Source organism: Bombus pyrosoma, linkage group LG6 (genome assembly GCF_014825855.1).
Source record: "Bombus pyrosoma isolate SC7728 linkage group LG6, ASM1482585v1, whole genome shotgun sequence".
In the NCBI taxonomy this organism is placed as follows: domain Eukaryota; kingdom Metazoa; phylum Arthropoda; class Insecta; order Hymenoptera; family Apidae; genus Bombus; species Bombus pyrosoma.
Window position 1 is genome coordinate 10,548,958 of NC_057775.1, and position 18,769 is coordinate 10,567,726.

General features: G+C 26.9%; 4 protein-coding genes across 10 annotated transcripts; 1 reads left to right on the forward strand and 3 right to left on the reverse strand.

The window, feature by feature from the left end:
- Window positions 1–1,389: 1,389 nt before the first annotated feature.
- On the reverse strand, window positions 1,390–4,298 carry LOC122568833. The gene is made up of 2 exons (XM_043729050.1): window positions 3,543–4,298; window positions 1,390–2,176 (listed from the first exon to the last, which is right to left on the reverse strand). Exons 1-2 carry the CDS (start codon window positions 4,030–4,032, stop codon window positions 1,422–1,424), a joined length of 1,245 nt encoding a protein of 414 aa, XP_043584985.1. The 5' UTR covers window positions 4,033–4,298; the 3' UTR covers window positions 1,390–1,421.
- A 303-nt stretch (window positions 4,299–4,601) lies between these two features.
- Window positions 4,602–7,328, reverse strand: LOC122568834 (glucosamine-6-phosphate isomerase). 2 transcript variants are annotated; one of them, XM_043729052.1, is made up of 6 exons: window positions 7,188–7,328; window positions 6,363–6,511; window positions 5,938–6,222; window positions 5,504–5,862; window positions 5,292–5,373; window positions 4,602–4,901 (listed from the first exon to the last, which is right to left on the reverse strand). In XM_043729052.1, exons 2-5 carry the CDS (start codon window positions 6,484–6,486, stop codon window positions 5,296–5,298), a joined length of 846 nt encoding a protein of 281 aa, XP_043584987.1. In that variant the 5' UTR covers window positions 6,487–6,511; window positions 7,188–7,328; the 3' UTR covers window positions 4,602–4,901; window positions 5,292–5,295. The 2 variants fall into 2 exon arrangements, with proteins under 2 accessions (XP_043584987.1, XP_043584986.1); XM_043729051.1 differs by lacking the exon at window positions 7,188–7,328 and adding an exon at window positions 6,614–7,121.
- Window positions 7,329–7,546: 218 nt separating this feature from the next.
- LOC122568830 (regulator of telomere elongation helicase 1 homolog) lies at window positions 7,547–16,093 on the forward strand. Its single transcript, XM_043729041.1, has 13 exons — window positions 7,547–7,890; window positions 7,962–8,385; window positions 8,473–8,728; window positions 8,839–9,102; window positions 9,173–9,483; window positions 9,563–9,769; window positions 9,850–10,012; window positions 10,112–10,369; window positions 10,437–10,676; window positions 10,740–11,249; window positions 11,369–11,513; window positions 11,596–11,749; window positions 15,767–16,093. The coding sequence occupies exons 1-12, from the start codon at window positions 7,758–7,760 to the stop codon at window positions 11,673–11,675; spliced, it is 2,991 nt and encodes a 996-aa protein (XP_043584976.1). The 5' UTR covers window positions 7,547–7,757; the 3' UTR covers window positions 11,676–11,749; window positions 15,767–16,093.
- LOC122568832 (T-complex protein 11-like protein 1) lies at window positions 12,166–18,451 on the reverse strand. 6 transcript variants are annotated; one of them, XM_043729044.1, is made up of 8 exons: window positions 16,589–16,730; window positions 15,724–15,837; window positions 14,790–14,909; window positions 14,382–14,676; window positions 13,783–14,301; window positions 13,506–13,690; window positions 13,265–13,431; window positions 12,166–13,201 (listed from the first exon to the last, which is right to left on the reverse strand). In XM_043729044.1, the coding sequence occupies exons 2-8, from the start codon at window positions 15,732–15,734 to the stop codon at window positions 12,954–12,956; spliced, it is 1,545 nt and encodes a 514-aa protein (XP_043584979.1). In that variant the 5' UTR covers window positions 15,735–15,837; window positions 16,589–16,730; the 3' UTR covers window positions 12,166–12,953. The 6 variants fall into 6 exon arrangements, with proteins under 6 accessions (XP_043584979.1, XP_043584981.1, XP_043584982.1 ...); XM_043729046.1 differs by having other exon boundaries at window positions 16,171–16,693; XM_043729047.1 differs by having other exon boundaries at window positions 16,534–16,681.
- Between the last annotated feature and the right edge of the window lie 318 nt (window positions 18,452–18,769).

Here is an 18,769-nt window from a genome sequence, read left to right on the forward strand (position 1 = left end):
TCTCATTATCAGATAACTCACAAGGTCATATTCGTCATTGTTTCTTCAGTATCATCATTGCCATTATTTTTTTATACTAACTTCCTATAAATAACACGTATATATACGCATGTTTTCATTTCCATACCTATTTTCCTATATTACTTACTTCCGTAGATTAAAATAAATGTAGAATTTATCTGAGAATAAAACTTTCGTAAAAGAGACATTCTAAACAATCCATCATTCGTGATATTTTCAATGCATTGACGTTTGGATATTACTTGTATATACTAACTTTCATAACTCTGTTATCCAGGAAGGATTATGTTGAAATCCCATTTCAGTTCTTGTCTTAACATTTGTTTGATAACAATACCTAATTCATTTTGTCAAAGTCCCCTCGAACGAATACATTAATAGACATGTGAAGCAATTGTGAACTAATACTTTATACTTCAGATATAGTTGAAAACAATTATGTAATACAAACGAAATTTAAATAATCTTAACCAAAATTATTGGTTTATCTTAAAAACGATGATAGATCGGGATTAATCACAAATCCTGTTTGCCTCATCATAAGAAATCATGTTCATTTATGTATAAGAGATAAAGCTAATCTCCGTGTAAGTTGAATAAAATACACGCATTGTGTTTAAAAATAGTTTTATTAATTTACTCCATTTTTTTCGTGATAATGAAAGATATGTGTCCATTAATGTACAATTTTTAAATACTCGTATCCTTCGATAAATAATTCATTGATGTGAATTCATTAAGTCGCATTAAAAATAAAGCAACTAATCTTTATTATGCAGTTGTGAACAATAAATCTGACACATAAAAAAATTATTTATTTATATCTCTGTATAATTTATATAAAAAAAGGATTTTCTTATTATTTTATATATATATATATATGTATAATTATATAGTTGGAATAACGAAATTTTTACATACGATAATACCATAATAAATATAAAATACTACTGTATTTTTATTATACTATTAATTACATTTATATCTCTTGAAAATAATTTATTTATGTCGATTAAAATTTGATTAATGCCTCTCTCCAAAAATCAAATGTTTATTTATGAGTTCGTCCTTTATCATTGATTTAGTTTATCTTTAAATGTTATCTGTTTTTCGACCAAATTCTTTCCAATTGTTGCCTGTCATTTAGACTCGATATTATCTCGTTGATTTATTTTACTGAATTTTATTTAATTGAACTGATTATATTTCGTTGCAGATTACAGATATGGATTGGATTAGTCATTGAGAATATAATTCTTATTAATGTGATATATCTGTGATTGTGATATATAGAAAAATCGGATACGATCATTTAAAAAATAATATGCTATGATTACGTAGGTACATATATACGATGTCACTTTATAGGTACGGAAAGATCCACCTTCGTAATAATTTTTTTATATCCAATTACGTTTAACAAAGACGAGCACGAGTCTCCGTAGTCGGTCTTTAAATAATTGATTTCCTCTATGTCCCATAAGTACAGACTGCATTTTATCTACGTCAAAATTCTCTATTTCTTTCGTATCCAATGTGAGCACCTTTATCATCCAGCTTACATGGATGAATTCACGTTCGGCATCCTCGGCCAATTTCTCTTGAAATCCTTCCTTGGTATACAGACTCATATTGCATCCCATTTTACTTAGCGTGTTTATGAAAGTTTCGTAATACAGATCCAACAGATCATCGATTTGCTCCTCCGTTGTGTCGTTCTTTACGCTAGAGTAAAGGAAAAACAGCAGATCACGCAGGGGACTTCCGTAAAGGTATATTTGGAAATCGACGAATTTTACGCCATCGATTTTCCCTTTTTCGCTACGATGGAACATCACATTGTTCACCCAGAAATCAGAATGAATGATGGTCGTCCATGGTTCTCGAAGAGCGTCCGTCCAAAGATCTTCCATTTTCAATTGTGTTAAAATTTTCTCACATTTCTCGTAATAAGGACTTGTTTCTGGGTCATTCTTTATTTGATCGAGTACCATCGCAAACATATTATCCGTGTTGTCCTTTGAATGTTGTAAAGGTCTTGCGTACATCTTGAACACCTCGAAAATACCAGGTCTTTTCTCTTTCGTAGCTATTCCTAAAGCATGAAATCTAGCCAAAGCCTTGATTGCTTCCTCTGCGTGCTCTAAGTCGTAACCTGTATAAAACCATCAAACAGAATAATTAGAAAATAAAATTTCATTTTATAAGTACAAATATATCGAATGTTCGTCCAAAGCCGAGAGGCACGGACTAAATAAAAAAAAAAAAAAAAAAAAAAGTACAAATATCTTTCGAAATATTAGGTTTAGCAAATCTATAAGAAACTTGCTTAAAGTAAAATTTAATCGCTGTGTGTAAACAAATTTGTACGTGTTATTTATTATAAATAGAGTTTGTATAAGATGATCGAAATGAAGAAGATTTAACGATAAAATATAATTGAAATGTCATTAAAATTTAAATAAAGTTTGCATTTTATATTATATATAAACTTGTAATTCTCATCGTACGAAAAATCGTTGAGAATGAGTTCTTAACATAGAAATCAAGGCATTTACGTATTAAGGATTTCTTTAAATTGTCAAGGATATATGAGCGTGATTCAGCGAAAATACCAGAGTAAGAAATCTCGACAGTAGATATCAAACGATTATATACATAAATACTTGTTTAAGACACTGAACATAACTTAGTAGAAAAATTAAACATTGTTATTCGTAATTAATAACATATAAGTTTATAAATTCGTAAAAAATTAATTCGTAAAAAAATTAAGTTCGTAAAGAAAATTTTTATATTTAATTTTTATAAATTAATATTTTAAATTTTATATAAATTTTTATGTTAATTAAATTTTTCAGTGAATGTATTAAGTTTTACTTTGTGTTAATATTATTTTCATTTATATTATTTCATTTTTAATTTTTTCTATAAAAATACAGTACAGTTTTCTTTTATTAGTTCATAAGATAGAAACTGTTTCAAAGCAATCTATAACTAATAATCTTAAACGATTTTAAGAGAGAGTTGATTTATATATAATGTTAAAAATATACATATCAAACCGCTAATATTTCGTGTTAACATTTTTCGTTTTGAGCAAACTTTAAATGAAATTTCATTATTATTTCGTTGTAAAAATGAGTGTCCCGCTTTTTTTATTGGACAAATGATTCGAACAATTAAACCTTTGAACTTAAACGTAAAAAGTACAAAGAGATATGATTAAAAAGATAGCTACATTTTAAAACGATGTACAATTTTATAAAAAGATAGTATACAGACGTCCATATTTTTGTCGTTACCACAAATATAAACATATATTTTCAGATTATTCGATATTTTATTTATTAAATTACTGCATTACAAAAATTTATTTAATATAATTATTTTATCTATCCTTAATACTTCCAAAATTATGTACTAGACTGTAATAATGAAATTAAAATCTAGTCTATTCTCAAAGACGAATGGTAGTTAAGAATTTACTTAACAAATTGTACTAGAATATATATACATACCTATAGATCGATCGCCTGTGTAATAACCCTCAATTTTCAGATTCTCCATAAGGATAACAGCATCGTCATCGAACTCTCCATCCGGTTGTAGAGACAGTCTAGATCCATAAAATTTTGGCAAAATCTCGAACACCTCGTTCTTTCTCAATCCACACTCCACTTCCAACTTATTATAAGCTGGTAAAATAGTCTCATACATAAAGATTTCTTTCATAAATGTACGAGAACTATTGAAAACTTCTCTCTGAAATTCCGTTGGTGGACACATCTTTGCAATAAGATGAAGATCCTCCTTCTTTCCAGTATTTTTATCCTCCAATTCAACATCGACGCTAAAAATCGAACTTCCGTAATTTTCTCCAGGGGGTAATAATGATTTGCTGGTATAATCCCTGATGATCATATGATCCCCGATCCTTTGACGCAGAACCGACTCGATATCACGGAGTACAACATTCTTAATTGTAAACGCATCGTTGTTGTCATTCATTATTATAGCAGAGAGAAGTACACGAACGAGAGAAAAACGATCTAATAGTAAGTTTCCGATCGATCAGTCACGGCTGGCGAGAGAAGCACCGAAGAACAATTTGTAGGTTTTAGATATTGACTGAATTTATAAGATCGACTACTGACAAGATCACAAGATTAATGTTCTTATCAATTACTTCGGTGTATGACTATTATCAGCAATTCTATCCGATACAAATGTTAACGGTTCTTTCTGGCAAGTCAGTACGAACCCAATAACCAACTTACGTATTGTCCTCAGTTCCACTTATCATGTACTCTTCATGATAATGATCGCTTCTACGCACGATCTCTCCCACTTGTTGCTTACAGTTCGACCTCGATTTTAAGAAGGAAATCAAATCTTTCAAAATATATGCCCGTGTTTCCTTTGTAACATTTTTTTATTCGTGTAACATCTCAAAAATTATTTCATTTAAAATTTATGTTTTCCTTTTACACGTTTAGACACACTTGTTAATTAAAAGTATTCTTTTAATTATATTACAGTTCGTTTCACAGAATGAAAAGGTAAGTATATGATAAAAATTTTGTGACAAAAAGCATAAGTTTATTTATGAAAAAATATACTGATACAAAAATATGAAACAATAACAATACTATAACTCGTGCTTTATTGAAACAAATGTGTATATATCATATAAAGTTTTCATATCAATTGTTTCGCATAATGTACACGTACACCGTGTAAAGTTCGTCACATCCATCGAAATTCTTTTTATGCGAGACTTTATACATTTTTATATATGTATAACAATATCTTATATTATTTTAAATCGATATTTTTCCATTTTCATCAATTAGTTTGCTGTGGATATTCCATACATTCTGTAAAAATAACACATTTTACAATTTATCATAACAACAAAAACGATTTATAATAATTTTTCAGATAACTTATTATATAATGAAATTATAACATTACAAGTAATATTCCGTAATACAATACCATCAATAAATTATTATTAAACTGTTAAATACTATTAAACAATTAATGGACATTATTAATGTAAATTAATTATATAAACAACATAAAGAAAAGATGTAATGTTTCTGTAATAAACGAGAAAATAAGGAGTACAGAATTCTCAATTTTTTCTAATTTAAAAAGAAATAGAAAACTACAGATATGTAACAATACATATATGTAACAACAGATATGAAACAAAAATACAGATGTGTAATCCATATTTATGCAATGTTAAAAAATATAACTACCATTTTAACTGTTTTGTATTGAACGACGAAGGATTGCATCTCCATCTTCTTCAATCAATTTTTGATGTGTAGCACTGAGAGCCTGCATATATCATATAAATTCAAAAGTTATGAATTAAGTTCCAATTAGAATACAAATATCTCTAAAATTTTTGCTTTTCAAATATTTTAAACAAAAGTTTTTAAAATTGTAGGAAATTTATATTTTATACCTTGAAATATTTGACTGTCTTCACACGTAATTCTAGAGTTGCATCCTCATCACAAATAATTATTGTACGGGGATGTTGTTGAAAAGCTGATACAGTCCACATATGATTAATTCCTTCTTCTATTGCTTTGTAAAGAGCAAATGCTTTATGAGATCCTGTGATAAGAATCATTACTTCTTTGGCATCCATCACTGTGCCAACACCAACAGTCAATGCTTGATTAGGAACTTTAGAAATATCATTTCCAAAGAATCTCGCGTTAGCTTCTAACGTATCTTGTGCCAAAGTTTTTACTCTTGTACGTGATGCTAAAGATGAACCTGGTTCGTTGAAAGCTATATGACCATCTGGGCCAATACCTGAAACACAACATTTTGTTTCGTACCCAACTAATTTTTTATATGAATTTATTTGTTATATTACAAATTACATACCACCAATAAACAATTCAATACCACCAGCTTCTTTAATCTTAATTTCAAAATCATCACATTCCTTTATAAGATCAGGTGCATTACCATCAAGAATGTGTACATTTTGTGGATCTATATCTATATGTTTAAAGAAATTATTATACATATAGTAATGATAAGATTCTGGATGGTCCCTGGGCAAATCAACATATTCATCCATATTAAAGGTTTTTACATACTTGAAGGAAATTTTTCCTGCTTTATAGTATTCTATAAGCTTTCTGTACATTCCTAAAGGAGTACCACCTAAAGATGATAATCAACCATTGTAAATTTATTTCCCACAATTGTTGCTAACAGACATACATTAAATATTTCCCTCCCTTTTTCTTTTTCTTTTCTATTTGTAATACATGAAAGATAATAATATATACAGTAATACATACCTGTTGGAAGACCAAGAACAAAATATTTGTTTTCATTTGGTTGAAAATCATTAATTCTTTTTAAAACATACTTAGCAGACCATTCTGCCACATAATCCACTGTATCACAGATTACTAAACGCATTTTACAATTATGTTGTAATTGAACACTGAAAAAATTATAAAATTGTAGACACAATCGGAAAATATATATCGAAAAAATTTAAATAATTTATAAAAATGAAATATAATTCTTCAACAATATGACTAACATCTCAATTAATTATATAAATATGCACAGTATAGTTTTATCAGTTCTCGATAATATATTTATGCGAGTATATATGCAGAGATATCGTTACGACAAAGAACTTATCTGAACACACAGAATATTGAGATCACAGAATTTCAGATTCAAGTTTTATATTATCTTTATCTTTACATGAAATATTTCATTTGATTAAAGTAAATTTTATATAAAAATTGTATTCCGATCTTTTCTCTCTATTAGTCTTTATTTTTAAAATCTTAAGGAAGACGCAAATGTATTCAATAGATACATATTTTATCACTGTCAAGAACTTATTTCGAATACATATTTATTATGTCGTATGTGGTGCGCATGTTTTAAATGCAGGAATGTTGAATGGACTTCGGTAATTTATTTTAAAGGTCAATAACCAATGATCATTACTCTTTAAAAAACAAATATTAAATCTTTCTAACTAATAAATTTTAATATGTTATTAATTTTTATAAATTCGAATGCTACAACAACCCTGACATATAATAATTTATACTTGCTGCAAGAAACCAAAAAATGAAAGATGATAGAAGTATACTAACCTGAAGAAAAATTAAGAATTACCTACTCTTACAGTAGTTGGTCAAACATGAAATCAGCTGACATTCGACTGATGCCACTGATGTGAATGACCTAATCTCGAGCCCTTACTACTTGGCAAAAGATTTAATATATATTCCACTTATAGGGGTTGTTAATACTTGAAAATAGATTCTTATATAAAATAAATTAACTGATAAATCGAAAATAAAATATTTATTATATACCCTTATTACATATATATATATTTTTTTTTTGAAATCTAATAAACGAAATATATATTTCCTATTATTTTCTTTTTATTATAATTTTAGAAAGAAAAGTTAATTATATGTAATAGATATGTATCAGAACAAATATAAATTGTATACTTAGTACCAGTTAGTGCTTATACATACATATGTATGTAAGTAAATACTTTAATGGTGTATGTAATTTAATATCAAAGTACCTCAGAATTTGGCGGCAATGTGATCTTGATGTTTCTATAAATGCTATCTGAGAGATTCACATTTCTTATGTTATGAAAATCTTAATTTTTGTGTATATTGCATAAAATTTATAACGTTGCAATGCCAGACGTGACAATTAATAACGTTATTGTAAATTTTCCTTTTAAACCATATTCGATACAAGAAGAATATATGGTAAAAGTGATAGAATGTCTTCAAAACGGTAAAAATGGTGTTTTGGAATCTCCAACTGGTATTATTCACTCTTTTTATTATTATATATTAGTTAAGAAATATTAAAACTAATTCATAGAAATGTTATAGGTACGGGGAAAACACTCAGTCTTCTGTGTTCTTCTTTAAGTTGGTTATTAACAAAGAAAGCTCAATTACAAGCACAATCATTAATAGGTGCAATTGAGAAGCCTGATTTTGGTGGACATTTTTTTAATCAATTGAGTAATGGACTTAAAGAAGGAACAGGAGATTCCGAGCCTACTAGTAATTTAGGTTGGGCACCACCAAAAATTATCTATGCATCTAGAACTCATTCCCAACTGTCGCAAGCAATGCAAGAATTAAAAAGAACTTCCTATAAACATGTAAGCACAGCTGTTTTGGGATCTCGAGATCAGCTTTGTATTCATCCAGAAGTTTCCAAAGAAACTAGTGGTTCAAACAAAATATATATGTGTCATTCTAAAATCAAATCTAGGACATGTTTCTATTACAATAATGTTGAAAGCAGGTAAAAAAACTGTAACATTAATATTTAATAAATTTGATAAATTTCTTTTGTTAGCAAAAAGTATTGATGAAGAAATATATGTTTTAGGAAAGATGATCCTCTTTTTAAACAAGAAGTACTTGATATAGAAGACTTAGTAAAAGCTGGACAAAAATTTAAATGTTGTCCATACTTTTTGTCCAGGGAACTTAAACAGAATGCAGATATTACCTTTATGCCATATAATTACTTACTGGATTCAAAATCACGGAAGACACAAGGCATAGATATCCAAAATAATATTATTCTTTTAGATGAAGCACACAATATTGAGAAAACATGTGAAGAAGCAGCATCATTACAGGTATTAAATTAATTTATATTTAATAGCAATTATTATCAATCTAAGAAAAATTGAGTAAAATTAAGTTGGTAAAATATATATAGAAATTATTCTACATAAAATTTTTGTAGATATGTAGTACAGATATTGCAATGTGCATTGATGAAATAACAGCTGTAATGGAAGATATGGCTAGTAATATTGAACAAGAAAATGATTTTTCAATGGAAAATTCAGGAAATATTGTAAAAGATTTTACTGCGGATGACTTATGTATTTTAAAAGCTATGTTTCTGGAATTAGAGAAAGCTATTGATGCTATAGAAATCCTAAAACGCAATGAGGGAGATACATTTCCTGGTGGATACATTTTTGAATTACTAGGAAAGGCACAAGTACATAATTAATATTTTCTAATTTGTATAATTGTGTAAAGTAGATAAAAATAATAAATATATTCAACAGTTAACTCATGGCAGAGAACAACTTGTAATAGAAAAGTTGGAGAAAATTGCTTTTTACTTAACAACTACAAGCACTTCTCCATTTACAAGAAAAGGTCATGCACTTCAGAAATTCAGTGACCTATTAAAAACTGTATTTAGCAGTGGTAATAGTCCACGCTATAGAGAAAAAATCAAACAATGTTATAAAGTGTATATTCAATTAGAAGAACAGAAAAAAACAAAACAAAATGAAGTTTGGGAAACAAAAAAAATACTTAAAAAGAATGAAAGCAAAGTTATCAGTTATTGGTGTTTTAGTCCTGGATTTAGGTAAATCTTTCTTTTATTACTGCATTTAATCTTGAATAGACTGTATTGATGTATTCGTATATTAATTACAATAATCAAGTATGCAACAACTAATGGACCAAGGTGTGCGTTCAATAATATTAACAAGTGGTACATTATCTCCTTTGAAACCTTTTATATCTGAACTTGGAATACCAATTGAACTTCAATTAGAAAATCCACATATTGTGAAAGGAGATCAAATTTGTGTCGGTATCCTTAGTCAAGGACCTGATGGTTATTCATTAAATTCTTCTTTTAATACAAGGTATTTTTATTAAATATATTGTATGTAATATATAATCCCTTTCATAATACATCATGTAAAAAACATAATTTGTGTTTTAGAAATGATCCAAAATATATAGCATCTCTTGGGCGAACAGTGCTTAACTTTAGTTGTATTATTCCTCATGGTCTATTAGTTTTCTTTCCTTCATACCCAATAATGAAAAAGTGTAAAGAAGAATGGCAAACTACAGGCTTGTGGACTAAAATTGCAGATCGTAAAGTAATTACCTTTAATTGATTTTAATTTCAATAATATTCAAATGATTATAGCTATATATTATAACTAAGATAGTAAAACTTATTTATTTATATTTATCAGCCTATATATGTGGAACCTCAGTACAGAGATGGTTTTATAAATGTTATGAATGAGTATTACGAAAAAATCAAAGATCCCTCTTGTAAAGGTGCTATTTTTATGGCAGTTTGTAGGGGTAAAGTGAGTGAAGGGCTTGATTTTGCTAATGCAAATGGAAGAGCTGTATTAATTACAGGTCTTCCATTTCCACCTTTAAAAGATCCGAGAGTTATATTAAAACAACGGTATTTAGAAGAAATGAAGAAACAAAATAAAGAGGTAATTAGAATTGAGATATTAAACATTCATCAAGTATGTTAATTTTATGCATCTTATTCCTCTTCAGGCTTTGTCTGGTCAACAATGGTACCAGCTTGAAGCATCACGAGCTGTTAACCAAGCCATTGGCCGCATAATACGTCATAAAAATGATTATGGAGCTATAATTCTTTGTGATTGTCGATTTGATAATCCAAGTTTTAAGAAACATTTATCTGCTTGGCTCAGACCTCATATAAAAAATTTTACCTCTTTTGGTATTATTATGAAAGAGCTAAAAGATTTTTTCAAATATGCACAACACACTGTAAGTTTAATTTTATAAAAAAGGAAACATACTTAAGTATTGTTATTTTATAATTATTTTCAGTTTCCACAACCGAACATGCCTGGTGTACAATTTACAAGTAGTTATGTTTCATTACCAGCAATATCAGCATCATTTGATACAACCGTGTCTCGCACTGGAAAAGCTACTTTAAAGCAAAAAATTGAAACCCCTTCAACTAAAGATATCTTCAATATTGATTCATATACTAAGAAAGATGAGGGAAGTAAACAATCGGTTGAAACACAAAAAAGAAACTTGTTTGAACTTTTGGAAACAGAATCAAAGCCTGTAATTAATTTTAGTAATTGTAAATTAAAAAGTGATTATACCACTTGTGAACTAACAAAAAATAGCAGTGAACCTGTCACAAAAAAAAGGAAAATAAAAATGTTACCAATAGAATTTAATGAACATTTATCTGGTGCTTCAACTTCCTCATGTGTAAATAGGGATCATACAGATAATACAACATATTCTCAACAAATATGTGAAGAAACTAATAATGAAGAAACTGATAAAAAAGCTTTGGGCAAAGCATATTTAAAGGAAGTGAGTAATCATCTGCGATTATGACTAATTATGATTAATTATAATTATACATAATGAATAAAAGTTTAATTAACAAGAAATTTATATTGCAATAACTTTGCATATAATACATTCCTTAGGTAAAACGATCTTTATCAGAAGTTGATTATAAAATATTTGCGAAAATGATACAGGACTATACAAGAACAGGCAATCTGGAGGAATTGTTAAAAATACTTCAAAATCTATTTTCCCCTAATAAGGAATTGCTTCATTTATTTATAGGTATTTTATATATATTAATAAATATATATGTAGATCAGTTGTGTGATATTGTAATCCTTTATTGATCTAACACAATTTCTAGGTTTTAAATATTTTGTAAAGAAGCAACACATTTCTGTATTTGAAAATCATATTACTTTGATCACAAATACGCAAACGTAACAGTAAACATAGAAAAGAATTCAAAGATTCATAACATTTTAATATAAAGAGTTATTATTAAAAACACGTTACAAGTAAGTATTAACGAATTACACATATTTTATAGCTTTACCCATATCTAGATTAATATAGATTCATATTTATTTCCTGAGTCTACATCTTCAAGATCTCACAACCCCTGAGATACTTGTAACAGTCCTGTAAATTCAAGATCATGTTGAAGCGAGATCATTTTAGCTTAAGATCATCCTGGTTTTTGTATATTAGTGTAGCCTAAGGTTGTGGTCACAAATCTTGTGTTGTCTGACAATTTTTCATCATTGTTTTGGAAGTAACGCCGTTTTGAACTAACATGATGATTTTTGCGAAACATATCTCAAAATTCTATAGAATGGTTCAATAATATCTCTCGAATTTGTTCAACATTTTTTTTGGAAAAGTTTTAGAAAATATCTTTGTGCAATAGGATCGTGTAAATAAATATATATTATTATGGTTATAAAGAACTTATATTTCAGCAGTGAACGTTTGTTACTTGATATTCAAAAGCCATTTGTATAATATACAATAAATATAAGTTATAATATAAGTTTTCTAATAAAAATACGGAAATATTTGTTTTTATAAAAAAAATAGAATGTTGCATGTATATCAGAATCCATATAGCAATTTATGAATTACATTTGATGTAATAAATAAACTTAAAATGATTTCAGTTATTTCAAAAAATGCAATAATATTTAATTATGAATTAATTTAATTTTTGCATGTATATACAAATATATGTTACATATTTTTTCATTATAGATTTTGAATACAATATTTAAAATAACATTTGGAAATCATGTTAAAGCATCAAATATAAAAAATAAGTTGCAGCTCATCATAATAAGCTCAACTACAAAGTAAAAATTAAGTTACAGTTAACTTGTATGTAAAATAGTGATTGCATATAGTTAAAAACAAATAATTACTATTTGCAATATATGTGAAAATTGTTTTTTCCTTTTTATAAGTATTTTTCACTCGTACAATTAATTGTGTCTTTTATAACTTACATCAATATCAGAACTTTTTCTGTATAACGTTTTTGTTTTTATGTTTTTAATATATATTCTTTATTTTCTTTTTTTTTTTTTGTTAGAAAACTTAACGTATGAAAACAAATAAATTGTTACTTTAAGATATATATGTCACTTATTTTTTTAATTAATGTGCTATTTTATGAACACATAAATATGTTTCCCTTACAAAAATTGATTTAAAATCTCAATTGCTTTACAAGTCCATGGTATGAATTGCACTCATATCTTTATTACTTTCAGTTTCTTTTTTAATAAGTGCATTAGTAATGATTTCTTGATAATATTCTCCAAATACACTTCGATTATGAGAAATAAGTATCAAAAATTGAGCTACTATAGCTGTTAATTCTTCTTGTAGTGATGAAAGTCCAGGTGGAACTTGTTGTGGTGCCGTAGATTGAGATAATATTATTTTTTGTAAAAATTGCCGAATTCTTAAATCTAAAAAAGGTACGAAATAAATAAGATATAAAATAAATTTTATAGGTCCCATATAATACTTACTTATAAGATGCCTTATTTTATGTTCTGGATTGATGAGATCCAATATCTGTCCTTCTAATAATGTTTCTATCTCTGGAGATAAAGAAGCAGCATTAATTTCTTGCAATGTCGTTTTCAGGTCTGTTTTTACTTGTAATACAATATTTGGCATTACAGATTCCAAATCCCTATTAATAGTTAATATGAAAAATTTAATTTATAACTACTTATATATATATGTCAGATGTTATTATGTACATACTTATTTGAATGTACAGAATCTAACAACACATTAAGATGTTGTTTAATATTCTTCTTAAAATTTGATACACCATGAATTGGTGCACCTACTGTATTATTTACTAGCAATATTACAGATCCTATAATGCTTAGTCTGCTGGTCTTATCACGCAATTCCAGTAATCTACTTTGATCAAGCATCAAAGTCTGTAAAACAAATGGCAAAAAAATTTGTATTATTATTAATTCAAATAACCGAGGATTGACTATATTATTAACACAAATATTTGCATATGTACTTCTGCATCTGGACTAAAATCCCATTCTAGAAGATCAAGATACGCTTCAGTTAAAAGACAATGGGTAAGCTGACGAGCTGCATTAATGTCAGACGAACTGCTCATAATATTTGTTGGATCAAAATGCCTCAACAACCATTTTTCTGTAAATTGTAGACCATTTGTATTAACTTTTAAGAATTCAGCAAACTTGGCTTTCTCGTATTCAATACTTGAAGCAACTATATTTGGTCTCATCATAGTAATGGTAAAATTTGCCAAATCAAGTCGCATTAATTGCAGTACTTCCATTATTCCTTTGAATATTTCAATAACATGCGTTTCTTGACTAAGTTCTCGAATCTTCTCATCTCTTACTGGCGCACAAACTTTACTCATAATGGATATAACATATTGTGCATAATGGTGGAAGTCCAAAACACCGTTTTCTGCTTGCTGTTTAATTAAATCCACATCAAGTACTTCTTTTAAATTTTCTCGAATTTTTGCATGATGTGGTAATACTAGTTCATCTAATGTCTATAAAAAAGAAAGATTATTGAACATATGTAGATACAGAAATCATATATTATTTCATAAAATCCATATAAATATACTACTTCTTTAATTTCCTTTAGTAAAACCAACGCTTGTGTATAATTTGGAGGATCTTCATCTAATTGTTCTGCTAATAAATTCCAAAAAGCTTTATGCATAATTTCTTTTACTTTTCTGTGAATTGTGCCATCATCAGGTTCAAGTTTTTGTAACTGAAAATTTTTATCCACTGCAATTTCATGTGCTAATGCCATATTTTTCATACCATTTGCAGCATTTATGATTTCTTCGAGAGAAACAAATTTTGGTGGTGATGCTCCTATTAATCCACCTACCACAAAATTTGGTGTCTTTTGCCTGTGTGATACACATTTAATTACGAAAAATATTAATATAAAATCTAAACACATTTATTGATGAATAAATTAAGAAAATAATCATATTATATTTCAACTAAAAAAATAATTTACCCCTTTGCATTTTCTTCTTCTGTCTCAAGATGAGAATCAGATTTACAATCTACAGGTACAGATGTGCTAGCTTCATTGATATTGGATTTTTGTTCTCCATTGTTTTCCATTTTTTGATTCCTATATAATAATATGTATTATTAAAATTGAATTGTGATAACACACATACAAACTTATAAATGTTTTGAAAATACCATTAGTCTACAGCAATAAATAACATAACAAATAATAAAAAACAATGCACACTGTAAAATATAAACAATAAAACAATATTAATTATTTACTGTTAAATATTATGCTTAATATTCACCATTTGATTAATAAATAGATAGGATATATAACACACAGTAATCATTACATATAAAATTATAATTAGTGTATTAAAATTAATAAACAGTTATATAAATAACACTACAGATCTCAGATTATGCAAAGGTACACTGACTAAAACAAAATACCAGAAATAAAATCTAACAATGCCATTGAATATGGAAGTTTACAACTAATAAAGAGGCAGCAAAAAGTTATATCCCACATTATTCCAGCACTAACCAAAATTTTATTCCTAACAAAATATGTACCATTTTAGCATATGTTTAACTATATTTAAAAACATGTAGATTTGTTTTGAGTAATATAAATAATAAAAAATTTGTGTTTCATATAATTCAACATATAATTATCATAATAATCTTGTCTTTAAAAATAAAATTGAAAAATAAATATGTGTCGAATAATATTTCCTTAAATCAGATATATTGTAATAAAGAAATATTTTATGATTCCACCTTGTAAAATTTAAACTTGCCTCCAAAAGTAGTTTTCTTAATAAACAGATATTTTATAATTAGATAATAAATATAGTAATTCATATAATTATCATATATTCTTTACTATGTAACTAAAATGTTTTATAAATATATGAAAAATATACCTATCTGGCATGATTAATTTTTGATTTAACTGTTTTGTTGTAGCATGATCAGCACTGAGAAACAGCTGGCACTTAAATGCAATAGATATTGAAGACAAGGAGGTCAAACTTTGTCTATAAAAAGAACATTCACAAGGTGCATATAAGAACAACCCTCCTTATTTGATTTTAAAAGACTGATATAATATTTCTATTTTTTAATAACCTATCTCAAATTTACACTTATATCTGCTACATATTTAACATATGATATTAAAATAATTATTGATTATAATATATTTCATGTTATTTTCTAAAATATTTTATACTATGTATATTAAATACAAAATCATTATAAATATTTGTCTGTAAAACAAAAAATAAATAAAATTACTATATGTATACTTACAAATGTTTTTCATAGATCAACATTATATTTCTATTCTTTATTTAGAATTTAAAACTTACCATAGTTTCTATATTTTATAAAAAAAATGCACCTTTCGCAAAAGTTTAGTTTCTAAATATTTTTGATATCAATCCTAAATATTTTATATCAAAAATAATAATTTATGCATATCGCACGAAATATTTTTCTGAATGCAATTTTTTTTACTTTCTAATCAAACAACGCATGTATATGCTGATCTGTTTACAAACAAAACTAATTTTGCAATATTGTATACATAAACTTATTTTTTACCATTTATTTATTTAGAAACGAAAGAATACGAAAGTGCCTTTTTGTAGATTTAATTATATTTGATAATTTGCAATTAATTCGCTAGAAAGTCAAAATGCGTAAAATAATATCTAGACTTGATGTTTTACCAAAACATTCCAATGTTTTTATATAATACAATTCACATTTCTATTATAAATTTACCAGCAATTTTATATATAAATTGTCATGTTGAAAAATCAATTTTGTTCCAAACAACTACGAATTGTGTATTTACAACTTTTTAGATTGATGCTCAACAGTGAACTTAGAATATATAAGACAGTAGCGTCCTCTGCAAATTGTCATTTCTTAGTTTCCGCAAAATTATTTTTATTATTACCATATTTATCTTTTATATTCTTTTATAGATATTTATACTTCTACGTACTATTTCAAACAATAAAATGATACATTCAGGAAATAAAGATATGTACATTATTCATACATTTAATACTAAGGACATTAAACACAATAATATTAAAAAATATATACAGTGTAATTTTACACTTAATTAAAAATGATACTGTTTATAAATGACATGACATATTACATATTACAAAACATATGCACATACATATGTAATAAACTATATGCATGTAATATAAGCCAGGAATCAAAAACCATACTGAGCTATTCCATAAATTGAAATTTACAAAAAAATAACGATTACAAAAATTATTTTTACTTTGGAATTTATGATTACTTATGCTGCTTCTTTGTGATACATAAATTCACGAAATTAAGTTGTTTTTTAAGATATTGAATGCTTAAATACGGATTGCTTAAATACAAAATATGGAGTTGAATAATTTGGTTTCAGAGAAGTTCATATTTATAGTAAAGTCGCTACAATAATAATGATGATACATCAGATCTTAAGAATTTCAAGGTGCAGACGAACCATTTTCGGAAATAATATGAGTCACTGTTGTCCACCTTGAATCTTACAAAGGTTGTATAGGTACTAATAAATGAATTAATTCGAATATGTTCTTGCACAATAGTAAGTAAAAACACAATGTATATTTAACGATTATCCTTCGATTTTTTAAATAATTCATATTAACTTGCAATTCCTAATACTATATATAATATGACTAATGTAATTGTTATTATACATAATTACAATTTCTTATCAAAAATATAATATTATTTCATGTTAAAGAAAACGTTTTTAATTATTTTCTCTATTCATTAATCAGTTCCATTTGTCCAAATTTAACGAACATGTGCAAACTTATGTATAGGTATTTTAAAATCATCATATATATATACCTTGTATACCTATAATGGTGAAAATATTTGACTTCCCAAGAAATCAGTTGATCACGTACTTGTACATATGTATTTACTACCTAAGTATTTAATTACACACCTCCTTATGACCAATTGATAAAGATGTCCCATAACTTGTTAATCGAGAAAATTTCTACGGTTTTTAAAATGTCGGTTCATCGCGCGGTTTTTACTGGAAGGAAAATCAGGCTTCCCTATTAAATTAGAAGAGTCCCTGAGATTCATTTGATATGTTGATACTAAGAACACACTTCATATGTAAAATTACTCAAAAAAACAAATTTCTTTCAAATTTTTTACATAAATAAAAACATATGTATTATCAATTTTTAACGTTAGCTTTTCTGTTGATCCTCAAAGAAGGAAAAGGAAAAAATTTAAGGTAATATAATGATAATGATAGTTTAATATAATGATTTATAAGAAAAAGTCACATATTTATGTTATATATACATGTATATATATTCATATATAGTCATTTTGAAGACAGATTCAATGAGCTATAACAGTATATATAAATACTTTAAGATCAGCGAAAGTCACAAAGAAGAATTTAAATTCTATTTAAATGTCGCTGGAATGTTGAAAAACAAATGAAGAATTGTAAAGAGTTGAAGATTAACATCATATTATACTTATTACTTACGCAGAAAACTTTGCTTATACGATTTTCGCTGACATCAGTATTATACTTAGTGGCATTCTTAGTGTTATAAATCCTTGAATTTGGCTTCAAAATGGCTATAACTTACAAACAAACAAAATGTAACATTCGATAAAAAGATAAAGTTGGTCTTTTTATCTCGTTAACTTTTTTGTAACACACAATAAAACTATTTTTGCTATTCATTGCTCCCAATAAAACTATGTAATTTTTGTAAGAAACATTTTTTCAAATTTTGTGTTACAATGAAAATATATATTTCAGATGATAAAATTAAGTGCTAGGTACATATGTACGCTCTGTATGCTTCATTTGTATTAGCATGAAGTTGTGCGATTATCTATGTGGAGTATGCGCGGCTGTCATTCGTTAATAAATTAAAA